Source organism: Emydura macquarii, unplaced genomic scaffold, assembly GCF_026122565.2.
Source record: "Emydura macquarii macquarii isolate MOO-44397 ecotype Brisbane River unplaced genomic scaffold, CSIRO-AGI_Emac_v2 contig_968, whole genome shotgun sequence".
In the NCBI taxonomy this organism is placed as follows: Eukaryota; Metazoa; Chordata; order Testudines; family Chelidae; genus Emydura; species Emydura macquarii.
In genome coordinates this window covers 14,504,584-14,519,914 of record NW_027131105.1, presented here as the reverse complement: position 1 = coordinate 14,519,914, position 15,331 = coordinate 14,504,584, and the positions used below count along the sequence as shown (strand labels likewise).

The window sequence follows — 15,331 nt, the reverse complement described above, 5'->3', positions numbered from 1 at the left end:
TGCCCCCCAGCTTCAGGGAGCTGCAGACCTGACTCCTTCCCAAGCCAGATGTCCCTGCCTTTCACTCTCCTTATAATAGAACCATAGAAATGTAGGGCTGGAAGGGACCTCAAGCAGATATCGACTCCAGCCCCCTGAACTGAGACAGGGCCAAGTAAACCTAGGCCATCCCTGACAGATATTTGTCCAGCCTCTTCTTAAAAACCTCGAATGACAGGGATCCCACAGCCTCCCCAGGACCTTTCTCCCTCCCCATCCCTCTCGTGCAAAATCCTGAAACTGGGACCACACATTCAGGCCAGGTCTCCACTACAGACTTCTGCTGGCATAACTCAGTCAGCCAGGGGTGTGAGGAGGTGGGACCCCTGACCAGCAGAGGCCCTAGTGTAGATGCAGTTATACAGCCAAGCTGCACTTTCACCAGTAGAGCTGGTTTTGCTCATGGGTGGTACTTTCACTACACTGGTACAAAATACAACTTTGCCGGTATAGCCGCAGCTATACTAGCTGTGCTTTGCCAGCATGGTGCATTGGTATCCCTATACTTGTAGAGAGCTCCTAGCATAGACATGCCTCCATCGCCGTGCCCCAGAGAACAGCAGCAGCTTTCCAGAAGCATCAGCTGTGCCAGGCTAACAGGCTTCCAGCACCTGATGGGTAACAGCCCCATACTCACCCCGCAGCTGCAGGCGAGAGGGGAGATTTTAAAAGGGGCAGGGTCAGTAGGACATTCACCTCTACCAGCCTAACCTGGTCATAAATGACTTGGAAGTTACCTGGCCTGGTTGGAAAGAGCCCTACAACCTTTCAACACCCCAAGGACTGTCTCCTGTGGGGATGAGCCTAAGCTCCCCTGCTGGCGGCTAACAAGGGGAGGAGAGACTGGAGACTCCTGGACCATGTGAGGACCCCTCTGCCCGCCCCGGTGAGCCCTTCCCATCACTTAGCTCCTCAGGAAGCTCAGTGGTGAGAGGAGGGCAGGCAAGGCTGCCCTGCACCTGTTCCCAGCACCCAGGGGAACACCGAGTTCATTTCAACCCAGAGGTAAAGGCACTAAGAAAAGCTAAATTATTTCCATCAAGAATTATTGAACCTTGCGAGACAAAAGTAACTCATGAGGAACCTAAGAGATCCAACGTACCCAGCTCAGAGACAGCCTCGCTAGCGCTCTCTGGCTTTCACGGAAAGGGATGCTGGGCTGTGTGCATAGTATGTACTGCAACATTTCTCAAACACAATGCAAAGGCTTAACCCTCAACCCTGACCTGCAGCCCCTCATAACCACTACTCCAGCCCTGCTCTTCCTCCTTCCTCCCGACCCTCAGCTCCTCCTGTTCCTCTAGTCCTGAGCTCCCTACTCGACTCGACAGACACCCCTCAATCTTGACCACTGATATTCGTCTTGGGTCCCCACCCTCTGTTGATGCCCCTCAATTCTGAACTGCAGCTCCCCCCTGAGGAAGGGCCTCCCCTGAATTGAGGCTGACAGCTACTCCAGATTATCATGATGTCATGCCATTTACTGGGATACACAACCAGGGACCAGACTGAGACCCCACCAACCTCACGGCCAAAGTGACTCAGATACTGGAATCCAAGGCAGGTCTGGCACAGGGAAGGGCGAATGGGGTGGGGTCCTGGTGATCTAGCCAACCTCTAGAGCACAATCAACTGCTGGACCCACCGGAGTTCAGGAAAACGGGCTAGCATGTTTCAGCCCCCTAGGCCCATTCCAGATGCTAGCCAGACCTCTGCACTCTCCGTAACGTGACAGAAGGAGTTGGCCTTAAAGGGTTACAGACTCTTTATTAATTGCTCCTCCAGATTTGATTAAAATCCCTCGTTCCACCGGCCCTCAAGCTCTGTTACAACTGTTCGTTTAATTACTTTCCACCAACACCCTGATAATACCAGGCTGCGATGGAAGAGAGCTTTTTTATTGAGGAAAAGAGAGGACGGGGGTGGGAGGAGGTTTCAGAAGGCAAGAGAGTCCTTTGCTTTGTCAGCCAAGAGACAGAAGCTGCAAAAGCAATGTCATAATATGCACTCCCCATGTTTTTGTACAGCACCCAACACAATAGGATTAATGTCCTGTTAACCTAGGTGTGAAAAATAATGCAACTCAGCAATAAATCCCCTCTTGTTGGGGTTCACTGAGCAAACCTTCGCCTGCCCTGCTGTCCCCCATATATCCTACCAAGGGGTGACTGTGACAGCCAGGCCTTAGATCCGCAACAGGGCAATGAGAGGGAGGCAACCAGGAACAGCTTTCCAGATCTGCCCCCAGCCCTTTCCTTTAGGGCCCTTCTCCTCCAATCTCCAGTCCTTTTCCCTGGGGACCCTCCCCCAGTCTCCAGCCCATTCCCCATGAGATCCACATATACAACCTCAAGCCCTCCAGGTCAGACTTCTCTAGCATCCATAGATGTCAGGCCACAAGAGAAGGTTAGGACCATCCAGTCTGACCTCCTGCATAAACCAGGACAGACAATTCCATGCAGCAATTCCTGCATCAGACCATCTCTTCTGGTCACCGCTCCTCGCTCCCCCGCTGGCCACAGCTTAGAGCACCTAGCGAGGGGCTGGGAGTGCGGAACAGGGGACGCAGGGACGTACGGAGGAGGTAGAATCTCTGGGCATGCTCTGCAGACTCAGTAACATGGTCTCTCTTTCAGCTTCGGCCTTGGAGCTGAGGACCATCTTCTGCTGTCACTTCAGCACTGCCCCAATGCCCCTAACCCTTCCCAGCTCTCAGCTGTTGCTGGCTCAGCCAGAATGCCTGTCTGTCCCTAGGGGACAGCCCAGGCCTGGGGCCAAGGAGAGAGGCTGCTCCGCTAAGGAAGAGTTACAGCCCATTTAAAACCCTGCTACCATTAACCGGCAGAGAGGGGGAGCAGGAAATAGAAGAGCTGGAAACAGTAAGAGGCTCGGTGCTGAGGGGCTCACCACTGAACCACATCCGGTGCCCTTCAAGATACTGGGGGGTGTGTGGATTTGGCCAAGAGCCTCCCAGCCTGAATGTCAGCCAGAGAGCCCCAGGTCCCCCTGGCACCTCCAACAGACTGTAAACCAGAAACAGGCACTGGGGCAGGAGGAGGAGGAAATAGGCTGCTCTGTTTCTACCAGGTGTTTTGGATCAATCACATGCCCTGTTTCAGCACCCCCGGCCCAGAGATTTATCGTGGTTCTAGTCCAGCTGGGGTTCCAGCCAGCGCACAGACTGGGAGCCTGAGACACCCCTGCACATGGCACACCCACGCTGCCCACACAGCCACCCCGGGGAGGCCAGGGACAGCATGGCTGGGCCACGACACACCTACTGCCCCCCTGGTTTATCCCGTGTTTATTTTATAAGAATAACCCCTGCTCCAGCTACACTCTGAGCGAGGCAGCAGCAGGGGGACAGCACACTGCAAGTGGAAGAGTGCTCACAGCAAACCAGTGGACAGCCATGCGGTAACAGGGCGCTGGACGTGGCTGTGTCGGGAACGCAGGCATAGACCCCATGCGAGCCCTCCCAGGGCAAGAACGCTACAAATCCAGCAAGCCTGCCTGCAGTGGGGGAGGATGGGACGACTCGTATCCCCTGAGCAAAGACCCAGTGGGGCAGCCAACCAGCATGCAGCCTCCACTGCCCTGCAGACCCACCTGGCCCCTCCCCGCTGCACTCTTTTGGCCATTGCATTCTTTCAAGGGGCAGACGGTGTTAGTGGTGAATTGCTATGGCAGGACTGGCAGGACTCTCCTTCCCAGCCAGTGACCCAGGCACTCCCCAGCACACTGCAAAGGCTGCTCCTGCACAGCCTTTCACTGCAGCACGCTGTACGGCATGGCAAGGTTTGCACGGTGCCATTGCAGCGCTGGGGAAGCGCATCACCCCGCAGCCTCACGAGAGCTGGGGTTGGGAAACAGACCTGGCCATCCGAATGGGGACTCCCCACCCAGAAGGGGAGGGGGCAGCCTCGCAGCAGTTAAGCACAGCTAAATCACACCCCTCATTCACAGCAGGGACACAGACCCCTGGTAAGAACCCACTGCTGAGCCCAGGAGATGCTGCCAAACCGGGATCCCTTCGGGTCGTGCTCCACCTACAAGCCTGGCTTCAAACACGTGATACTGGGCCTGCTACCCAGCCACACGCAGGCTTCTCGCCAGCTTCACAATAGCAGCCAGGCCACGCGCCCTGAGCAGGAGACAGAAAACACCTCTCGCTCAGTCTCCCTGTCAAGGTCTCAAAGCCAGAGGATGGCCCGGCATGAGCCGGTGTCTACTCAAAGGCCCCATCCACACTCGAAAGGATGCTGTGCTGGCGCAGCAGACTGTACAGACTAAGGGCCAAATGCAGCAGTGACACACACTGTGCAGAAAGTTACCGCTCGGGGGCCACATTCTGCTCACTTATCCCCCACAAGGGGCAGGACAGGAACCGCAGCGGGGCAGGAGCGAGGTGCAGGCACGGCTGGGGAGGGGTGCAGACAGAGAGGGCATGGCTAGCGCTGCAGAGTATAGGGATGACGGCACAGTGCCTAGCCACATTACACCTGCCCTAGGTCAGCCCCCTTTCATCTTCTCCCGTGACGACTGGACCCCAACTCTCACGGCCCAGTGCAGTAACCATTGTGCCACCTACATCCTGCCTCTGGGGCTGAGGGAGCTCGGGGGGGAAGAAGCGAGCAGGCTGAGACCTGTGTCTAAAATCCCCCGGGCTGTTTGCAGAGTGGGGCTGAAGATGGCGGGGGCAGGGGCTGGAACCCAACTGCTCAGAGCTCCGCTTGCCTGCAAGCAGCTCCCAAACGGTTAAGCCATCTCACTACAGGTCTCCTCTTCGCTCTGCCGAAACAACAGCCCAGGGCCATCCTCCTATCTGCCTCTCACACACCCGACTTCAAACGCTGCCTGCGCTGGCTCCAGCACGCCCTAGCAGCCCTGGCCACAGAGACGCGAAGCAGCGTTCTCACCGCCCCGGGCCAGCGGTTCAAGAACATCTGTGTCAGATAAGAAGAAGGAGCCGGTCAGAGTGAGCGACTTGACACCGCCCATCCGTTCACCTGCTGAGGGAGAGAGCCAGGCACCTCAGGGAGATGAATGGAGAGCACTTTCGGGTGACGGCTGCCATTCCCATTGTCATCCTTCCTCCCCGCCCCTCTCCTCCAGCCCTCACGACAGGGAAGTCAGCTTTACTCAGGTATTTAGCAGGAGATTGCATGACCCTGGACGGGTCAGACAGGCCCATATCCCCAAAGGTGGGGGGGGTTGCAATAATCGTTAACACCTGAAGCAAAGGATCGCCCATGGCGTGGGAATCCCCTGCTAGGAGTGTGCCGGATCAACACTTGTGAACAGCATCCTCGTGTGGAAAGGACTGAGGTATCTGCAGTGTGGCCTCAATGCCAACCAGGCACCCTCCAGGCAGCTCCCACAGATGGGAGGGGCAGGGCCAAGTGTCAGAGGACTGGGCTCCCAGCCTGCACATCCAGACCAGCCAAAGCTAAGGGGGCCAGGGCAGGCAGGCATGGGTGTAATGGGAGGGACAGACCAGGGAGCAGCTTCCGCACCCCTCTTGTCCTCCACGGCCACCAGGCAGCAGCGCACAAGTGACCTTCCAGTGGGACTGAGCCCAGTGGGGGATGTCTGTCCCCAGGGGGCAGGAGGGGAGAGCGAGACACCCAGCAGGTCAATAGCAGGCCTACGAGGGACACAGCCGCCCCTGCAGGGACAGATGACAACACAAAGACAGCAACCCAGAGAGACTTCCTCTGAGAGGCAGTGACCCAGAACAGCTCTGGGGGAAAGGAGGTTCAGGGGAGGGAAAAGTGACAGGAACGTGGGAGCGAGCAGCTGCTGGGGAGGACAGGGACACTGCCCCCACCCTACGCTTCTTCCCATTCTCCATGGGAATGGCCCGCTGCACCGACAGCCCCGGAGACTGGATCCCTCCATCCCAGCATGGGCAGCGGTATCCCAAGCTCCTGCATAAGAGTGCCTCTGCCCTTCCCTGGAAGGAACCCCCCCTTGGGCCTACAAGGAAGTCCAGTCACCAACGTGCATGCCATCCTTAGCCTAAGAGGGGTCAGTCAGTGACGCTGCACCACAGGCTCCTGGCCGCCAGGCATGGGACTGAGAACAGACACACCGCCATCCTCTCTTAGCACAGCTGGAGACAGCCAGAAGGTGATATTGCTACCTCACCGGGCCACCGCAATGGTCCAGGGAGCTGGAAGCATGCCACCACAGATCCATGCACGCTCACACACATGCACAGGTATGCGCACTCACACACATAGGCCTGCTTGTGCACACTAACACTCCTGACCATGCCGGGTTGAACATGTGCTGCAAAGAGACCTGGCGGAGGGAGCTGTATTTGGTTGGCTCAGCTAGGCTGTCTGTCCCCACTTCCAGAAGACCGTAAGAGATAATTGCCTGCTGCCCAATGGGCCTGCCCCAGCAGCAGAAGAGTCAGGGCCCACCCCACTCCGCTGGCTGGTGTGCTGGCTAGGGGGAGCTACTGAGATGACTCACTGAGCCTGAGGGCACAGCAGAAGTTAGGCAGAGGGAAGATCACACATGGCTCCACAGCCCCTGTGTGGCAGACCAAGGAGCAGACTGACCCTCAAAGGAAGCCCTTAAGCCAGTGTTCAGGCTGGGATTTCCAAAGGAGCGTAAGGGAACTGGGTACTCAGTGCCCACTGCAACCAAATGGAGCAGGGCACCACCCCCCCTCCCCCCCCAGGCTCCTTTAAACCCCAGCGTAAGTGACTAGAGCTTGTTCCGTCATGCAGGGCCATGCAGAGGGGGTCTCAAGCCTCTGCCAGGCTCTGGGGCGATGAGAGGGGCAATGCTGGCACTCTGCGAATGGGACAGCAGGAGCAAGGGCTTCTGTCCCTGTCATGCTGCTTCCTCGTGTGGTTAGTGCCTGTGCTGATGGGAGCAGGCTGGGACCCCGCCCTTGTAGGACTGGGGTGAGATGGATGCTGGCATTCACAGCACAGGCAGATCCTCTCAGCTGCCAACTTCGCCCTGGTCCTGCTGTCGAAGCAGAGCGAGCCCTGCTTCTCCCTCCCAGGCAGTTACCTGCTTCTCAGTCATGGCGTAGATGTGCTGGCGGTCGGGGCTGAGCACCAGGTCTCGCAGGATGGAGCTGCCCTCGTGCGCCACAACGATCTCATACTGCAGCGCCGGGAGCCCGCTGGGAGTGGACAAGTCCACTAGGATCTGCAGACAAGAGGAGAGAGGGTTAGCGTCATCTCCCACGCAGGGTCACTTCCTAACAGCTCTGGGAGCTGGTAACGCTGCTGCCACAGCAATGAGGCCCACACACAGAGGGGGCTTCAATCACACATGGAGCCTCTTCGGGAGGCCTCAATCTCCCCTCCTCCAACACTCCCCCTTGTCACCTTTCACTCACCTCCACCCCAGCCACTACCACAAGCACTGCTGACCTTACGAAAAGGAAGCAGCAGCAGAAACCGACCTGGTGAGAAAGGCCCTCAGGCTCCAGACCTCAAGAGGGGCTTTGGCTCCCACGGGGATGCACCGGAGAAGCAGCCCAGGCTCAGGAAAGCTCTCCCAATCCTCTCTGCCACCCGGCCGACTTAATGCACCATTTTCTCTTGGCCCCTTCCCCGCCCCCCCCCTCTCTCTCACACACACACACACGCGCACACACACGCGCACACACAGGTGGGGAGCCAGGGGGTAGGCCCATCCAGCCCACCTCCTCCCAGCCAGGGCAAGACCGTGCCCTCACTCTGTTCGCCAAGACTCCAGTCCCAGAGTTCAGATGTCAACATCCCTAGCGACAGGGCTGTCGCTCCTGGGACAGTACCAGGAAATCTGCCATTTACTCATCCCACATTTCCCTTTGCTCACTTTCATCCCGCCGCTCCTCGTTCCACCCCACTGGGTCAGTCTAAGGCAGCCAATCCCTCCTGGCATTTACCTTAGTCAGAGAGGCACAGATGAATTGCCTTCCCATTCATCATCATTCAGACTTCGCTCTGCTCATCCCTCCCCACAAGCCAAGCCCTGCAGCCACCTGATTATTTCAGCTGCTTTTCTCTGAGTTCCCTCCAGTGTGTCAGTATCCTTTGAATGTGGAGGAGCCCAGGATTCCCAGTTCAGTGTCCCCAGCGCTGTGAAGAAAGGGCCTTGTGCCCCCTTGCTCTGGGACGTACTGAAGTACTGGACCTGAGCCATGTCTGACAAGGGCCAGGGGAATTTGACATAGTAATACACAAAAAGGGCTACACCTCCCTAAGCCAGTCCCCCTTGAAATTCAAGGAAGGTTCCAAGGGTTTACGGCTTTATTCTGGATCGGGCCAGGGAAGGTCTGGGGGTCCCACTGTGTAACAGAGAGAAGACAGGGTGAGCAGAGGTTCAGAAAGCACCTCTGTTCCCCAAGCTGCGGCAGGGCAATGGCCAACACTTTAAGGCTCCCTAAATGCCTCGCTCTCTCACTGCACTGGCAACACCCACGTTAGGAGGCACCACAGGGACAATCACCCACAAGGTATGGGTTAAACTCAGCAGGGCTAATTCCCTGAACCCAATTCCTGCTCCTTGCTAGCAACAAACATTTTTAGACTCAGACTTTAAGGCCAGAAGGGACCATCATGATCATCTAGCACATTGCAGGCCACAGAACCTCACCCACCCACTCCTGTAATAGGCACATAACCCCTGGCTGAGTTACTGAAGTCCTCTGAGTTACAGAGGAACCACCATTTAGACTGGTTTAAACTTGCAAGTGACCCGTGCCCCATGCTGCAGAGGAAGGCGAACCCCCCCCCCCTTCCCCACAGAGTCTCTGCCAATCTGATCCGGGAGGAAATTCTTTCCTAACCCCAAATATGGTGCTCAGTTAGACCCTGGCTCGCCAGCAAGACCCACCAGCCAGACACCTGGGAAAGAATCATTGTAGAAACTCAGAGCCCTGCCCACGCATTGTCCCATCTCCGGCTGTTCGAAATATTTGCTACTTCCACTTCCAGCTAATGCAATAGCCTGGGAACCTAGCAGGATCCAGTAATCCCCGGCCTTAGGCAGCCTCTACACAGAAGGTCTCTAAGGACTTGATCAGGAGGCCACACGCCCACTCCCAGGAGGAATCCAGACACACAGAGAAAGGGGTGTCCTTCAGAGCCTCCTGCTCCTGCAAACAAAGCTAGCCGCTGTGACCCCGTCACTCACTCCCCTTGCCTCTAGGAGGGGGACATTGCTATTCTGCATGGATCTGGCACTCATAAAAGGGGCATTCAGATGCTTAAAGCCAACCTCGGGACAGACCAGGGCCCATGCAGCTCAGCCCACTAGAGATCATGAGAACATGGGCATGTTCCATGCACCAGTGAGCTTCTTGAAGCACAGGCAGAGAGGCAGGCACCAAATGGGAAACACAAGACTGGCCACTCACAGGACCCGAGATGGAGAGTGCGCCAAACAGAAGAAGATCTCTGAGCCTTCTCAGCACAAACCCTACCCCAAAGGATCCAATGCACTGGCTGCTAAAGCAAAGGGACAACAGAAATTGGCTTCTCCGAACCCCATCCAGCACCCAGCCTCTGCAGAATAACCCCCTCTCCTTCACCCACACCCCAAAGCCCAGAGAAATCCCTCCCCAAACAGCATGTCAAAGCCCTATAGAGCAATCCAAAGCTCCCCACCCCTAGCTCCCCACCCCTAGCACCCCCAAGCCTACTGAAAGCTTTGCAGTCCCCGCTGCAATAAACAGACTCCAGCATTTGCATAGTCCCCAATCAGTCAGAGGATGCGGGGCTGAGAAGGCAAGATCCCAGTGTGCGGCTGATTAGCATGGAAATGTATGCGGCTCACAAACAAACCGGGGCCTGTTTAATTAGAGCGGCGCCTTTGATTCACCACCAGCATCCCGCATGCACCAGCCCCAGATTATTTTTAGTCAGTTTTACAAAACAAATGTATTTAATTAAGAGAGACACCCCTGAGCTACTAGAGAGAATGAAGGGCTCCGTGGAGTGGGGAGAGGGGCTGCCCCCTCACAGGGTGCAGGGGACTGGGCTCTACAGGCAGGGCGTAACTCTTAGGAGATCAGGGAAGAGATGACAGCTGCTCAGGGAGTAGCAAGCAGGAAGTGAAGGCAAGTGTGTGCCTATAGCTGCCGATTTGTCCTGCAAGTGCTGCATTCTCCAGCCCGTTACCAATGCTTCCCGCCCTGCCGTTGGCACAGCCTTGCTCCCCTCCCCATTACCATCACTGAAGAGAGCACAACCCCATTGCCCCAGAGCATAGGTTGTGTGTGTGTGTACAGCACCTAGCACCATGGGGTACTGGTTCATGACCGTGGCTCCTAGTCACTAGCACAATACAAATCACCACCACCAGCACAAATGAGGGCTGAGCACCAGAGTCCCAGCTCTCCCAACTTCTTACACACACTGCGCTCGGCTCCCAACGGGCGGGGTGCCCTGGGACCAGTTCTGTCCTGCCCAGGCCCAGAGCATCAAAGCCAGGGGCTCCTCTGCAACGTGGCACGGGCTCTCCCAGGGGCTGTGGCAAAGTCACAAATGCATCTTCCTTTCCAACCCTTTTACAGGACACAGTTACAGTGCAGAGAAATCAATATAATTTTACCCTGGTTTTAAAATAGATCTATGGGTGGCTGTCACTCCAGCAGTAATTTTTAACTAGCGGGGTAATTTCCCCATTACATTATTGCAGTGTGCAGTGCTGGGAAATAGAAAGAGACATTAAAAAAGAACAGACGTTAAGCACTTCTGGCTAATGCAACGCTTCAGAAAAAAGCTTCCGAATAATTGCTCCAGCCCACAGAGGGATGGAGCTGAGCCCCTAATAACTCAGGACACGCAGGAAGAGAGCACATGACCATCACTGAGGCAGACAGACGGACGCACACACACCCTCTCACAACTGGGCATCTCTTCTCCTGTGAAAGGAGATGCCAGAGGCAGCAGACGGGCAGTGTCAAAGGCAACACCCAGCACTTTGGGTTCTGGGAGCACAGAATTGGAAGGTTGGGAGGCAGCAGGGAGGGGGATTAAACTATTACTGGCTTGTCAAAGAGCCCTAAGGGGGAGAGCTTTTATGGGTCAGAAGTTTCACTTAAAGTTCATAATAGGTAAATTAAAGAGAGCGCAAGGCTGGGAGAGAGCCAGGTTCCAGGAATGGCTGAACCTTTCCACTGTGCACCTCCCTACCCCTACCCCACAGGGAAGACTTTCTACAGTGCACTTGACCCACCCTGCCTCCCCCACCCCACAGGGGAAGGCATCGTTCTCAGCTGGGTTAGGCTCTAGCCCCTTCACCTTTCATTTTTAATTCAGAAACAGGATGGGAGAAGGGCAGAAAGTGGAGAGGGAAAAACCTATCCCACCGTGAGATGGGAAAGCCTCCCGGAGGGAAGGAGTAGGGGAACCAACACTTGGTGCTTTTAAAACTGGACTGGAGAACAGAACCTGACCTAGGCCACATGTAGGGAATGGGTGTGATGGGACCTTATAGTCTAGGCATGGCTTTCTGCAAGCGCTCAGCTGGTAGGAAGGGGAAGCGCAGCGCCAGCTCAGCCAGCGTGTCACATGCACAATGCACACTCTGAAAGGCACCAGCCATTGAACTTTGTTACAGGCGGCTCTGAGGAATCTGCTTCCACATCCTGTCTCCAGAGGGTGGGGGTATTTGAGAGATGGGGAAGACGATGCAGGTTAATCATAGCAACCTCCCCCCCCCCACCCACTCCCCCCGCCCAGGAAACATGTTTCTTCCTGCCTGCACTGCTCTTCTTTACCCAGGGGAAAAGACCGTTACCAAAAAAAAATCCATTAACCTTTCTCCTCATCCTGATGCTGATAATTATCCAATACTAATAATTACTCGTGCTAATTTCTCACTCAGAATTCCTGCCCTCATTCTGCCTGTCTTGCGTGAGCCGACCTGAGCCCACCGCCAGAAGAGGCAGGCAGGCTGGCTTCAGAGAGCAGCCTTAACATGCTGTATCACAGAGGGAGAGAGGCAAAAGGGCTCCTGGAAGGACCCCCCTTGGGAGAGGAAGGGATGCTGAGTCCCTGAGGGACAGGTGGAGATGGAGAAGCAGGAGCCACGTGGGGAGGGTCTCTCTCCCCAAAGGCCAGCAGGGGTTGTGCATTAAGTCCCAGGATGGTGCAGCCTTTTCTGCCCACCACAGTCAACACAAGGAGAGCCAGAGAGAACCAAAAAGAGTAGTGCTGGCCGGGTTGGGGTGCCATATTGGGTGATGGAGGGGAAATACAGGGATCCCAAAGAACACCTCACCATAAAACAAATATGTGGTTGAACATTCGAACTTCCTTAAGGCTGCAGGCCCCTGTTCTCGGTGAGCCACCCCAGCTGGCTTCAGAGGACAATCCAAGGCATAAAGTCCTCTAAGAAACCTCCTTTGTTTAGGGGAGGCTACCTGCATGGCAGAACAGGAAGCCCCACATCACTCCGACAGCGCCATCTCTAGCATGGACATCTCTGAGCAAACACAGACAACACACTGAGCACAACAATGTAGACCCGCAGCCAAACTCCACTGCTTCAGGGAACGTGACCAACCCAACGGCTAGTTCAGAGGCAATCAACAGATTTGAGTGAAGTTGGCTGGAGTTTCAGGCCAAGCTGAGCTGATTTAGGATACCAGGTGGGAACCTTTAAACTAAACTAAGGTGTTCCAGTGGTGCCCTGCCTACAACCAGGAGAAATTTTGCAGTTTCATTTCAAGTTCTTGGCTTGGTTTGATCCCAAGCGAGAAGCAGAGCAGAGGAAATGGCCTATGGCCCCATGTGAGTTCAGCCAGCAGAGTCACACTGATCAAGCCTCGAGACCAGCACACCACATTGCAGACCAACCTCTCAACAACCACAAAGCCCCAAGCCCTCAAGATCCACAAGCTTCCAAGGTGCAAGATGGATGAGGCCTGTCCCTTTGATTTGAATGCACTCCTTACCCTCCCCTTCCCTTCTCCAATATAACCCAACCCTTTCCATCTTATACGTGTCCAGAGCTCTTCCAGTTCCTTCCTCTCCCTGCAGCAAAACGTACTGATTGTCTGGGGAGAAGCACTGTTCCTTGGAACCATTCCTGTCCAAATTTACACAGCCCAGCGGCCCAAGTGCTCCCCTGCTGGGCACAGTGATATCCCAGAGGAGCTAGATCAAGCTGTTACCTCTGCTGCCGTGAGGGCAGGGCTACTGTCTCTGGAGGGCACTACCCAAATGTGAGAGATGGGAACAAGGAAATTACAGGGTGAGATTTTTAAGGGACCAACTGTAAAAAAAATAGCTAGGGGCCTGAGGTTGATATGCAAGAAATACACGTGCAAAAGTGTCTCTATGGTGGCATGTTCAAATAGCTTGTCAGGTGCCTGTGTCCCTTTCCACAGGAGCAATCAGAAGACTTTCCTTTGTGGTCACAGGGGCTGCATTTTTGCAGACCAAGGCCTGTGGCTTGTGGAAGCGGGACCGTCGGGTTCTCACCAAAGCACTCAGCAAAACCTCTCATCAGAAGTTTTAAAAACGGCTTGAAAATGAATCCTCGCTGAGAGTGGGATCCTGCAGAGTGGGCTGGGTCAGCATTGCAGCAGTGGGATAAACGGCCACAGCGGTACAATAGCATGGGATGCGAATTACAGACGGGTATTTTCTCTGTGTCACCTCTTCAGGCCCAAGCATAATTTTTTCAGACACAGTACAAACTTGTAACACAGGCCCCCTCCCACATATATACTCATGGGGGTTGCAGCCTGGGCTGGGCCCCTGGGCCCCAATAAAATGTACCCTTTCTCCCCCCCCCCATGACACAAATACAGTAGGAGAGGAGGACTCCTGAAGATGATCAAGGAAAGAACTGCATGCAGTCAGCCTGGAGGTTATAATACTCTGCATTTCCAAAGCACCCTCTCTCCAAGAATCTCAAAGCAATTTACAAACATCAATTGATTAAATTTAGAATATCCATGCCTGGCAGGTCATATGTCAATATCACCTGCCTCCTTTTACAGATGAGGAAAATGAAGTGCAGAGAGGGGTCACACTCCGGAAGTCTGTGGCAGAGCCTGAAATAGTGCCCCAGACTCCTGAGCCTTAACCACCAGACTGTCCTTCCTCCCCTGATCTCTGGGTAGAAGTGTCAGAGACAGATGCAAGCAGAGCTGACTCAGTGTGGGAACAGGAAGCAGGGGCTGGGAGGAAAGGTTTCATCCAGCATGGACCAGGAGGAGCTTACGGGAGGGGGCGACATTCCTGAAATCCAGTATGCAGAACCTGATGCTTTCTTGTCTCCCTACACACACATCCACCCCGTCACTCTGCCTTACTTCCCAGCTCTTTTCCTCTTAACTGAACTCAACGTTAATGGGGGACATCCAACCCCCTCAGCCCCAGGCAGGGTCTAAAGGTTTCCAGTGATGCTCTTTCCCTCCAGGAGAGGTGATGGGTGGACCATTAGCAGGGGAGACCAGGTCAGACTGCCAGCCATCACAGGGAAATGTTATTCCCACTCACAGGGATGGACTATTATTTTGGGGGACAGCAACACAATCATGTCACTTTGCATCAACACATGACGATCCTCGGTCACGACAACGTTGTGTCACCACAAGATGGCTTAGCGTGGTGACAGGAACACTAAACATTACACGATACATTCTTTAGTTACATGATCACATGCTGTTTGATCCCACCACATTCAGCGCATGGTACGGAGAGTGAATGAGACAGAAGCTGCAAAAAAAGAAAGGAAGACACTGGCCTGGGATCCTGGACATCTAGGTTCATTTCCTGGCTCTGACAGATTTCCTCTGTGACCTCGGGTCAGGTTATCATAACACATACACACAAGGTTGCACAGGCCACCTTAAGTTAAGGTTAAGATTGCACAGTTCATCTTAACTGTGGCGTTTCCTAACTTTCAAGTGTTCAGCTTTGAAACATAAATGTTCTTTTAAAGTAGTTTTTTCCTATATAACTTCCTATTATTGGAGCATCCACAGGCTCTAGGTAGGAGATGAGCCCTACCACGTTAGGCACTACACATACAAAGGTCAACAGTCTCAGTCATAAGGAACTTGCAATATTACGAGACAAGATGCAACAGGTGAGCATGACAATTTGAGGGTGGAGGAGACAGTAACAAGAACATATTCACACACACTAGCAGTGGGCACTACTCAGTGGATACGAATCTATTAAAAGGTTTCAATACTTCGCAGCCCCAGGTGGCCATCTCTCTCGGTGCCATTAGCCGGCGGCATCACAGCAGAAGTAGGTCTGGAGGAGGACTGTGAAGAAGGACAAGGCTTTACACATTAGTTCAGGGC

General features: G+C 54.6%; 1 protein-coding gene across 4 annotated transcripts in view; it reads right to left on the bottom strand.

Annotated features, from left to right (window-relative positions):
* Positions 1 to 15,331, bottom strand: part of PLXNA1 (plexin A1) — a 253,854-nt gene that overhangs the window by 123,421 nt on the left and 115,102 nt on the right. Inside the window, exons 4-5 of one of the 4 annotated variants that reach the window (XM_067544297.1) lie at positions 7,075 to 7,215; positions 4,724 to 4,985 (exon numbers count right to left, since the gene is read on the bottom strand). In XM_067544297.1, the coding sequence (XP_067400398.1) occupies positions 4,872 to 4,985; positions 7,075 to 7,215 (255 nt within the window). In that variant the 3' untranslated portion in view covers positions 4,724 to 4,871. Of the gene's footprint in view, positions 1 to 4,723; positions 4,986 to 7,074; positions 7,216 to 14,087; positions 14,736 to 14,778; positions 15,293 to 15,331 lie in introns of those variants that run through there. The other 3 variants (XM_067544295.1, XM_067544301.1, XM_067544299.1) reach the window with 3 other exon arrangements.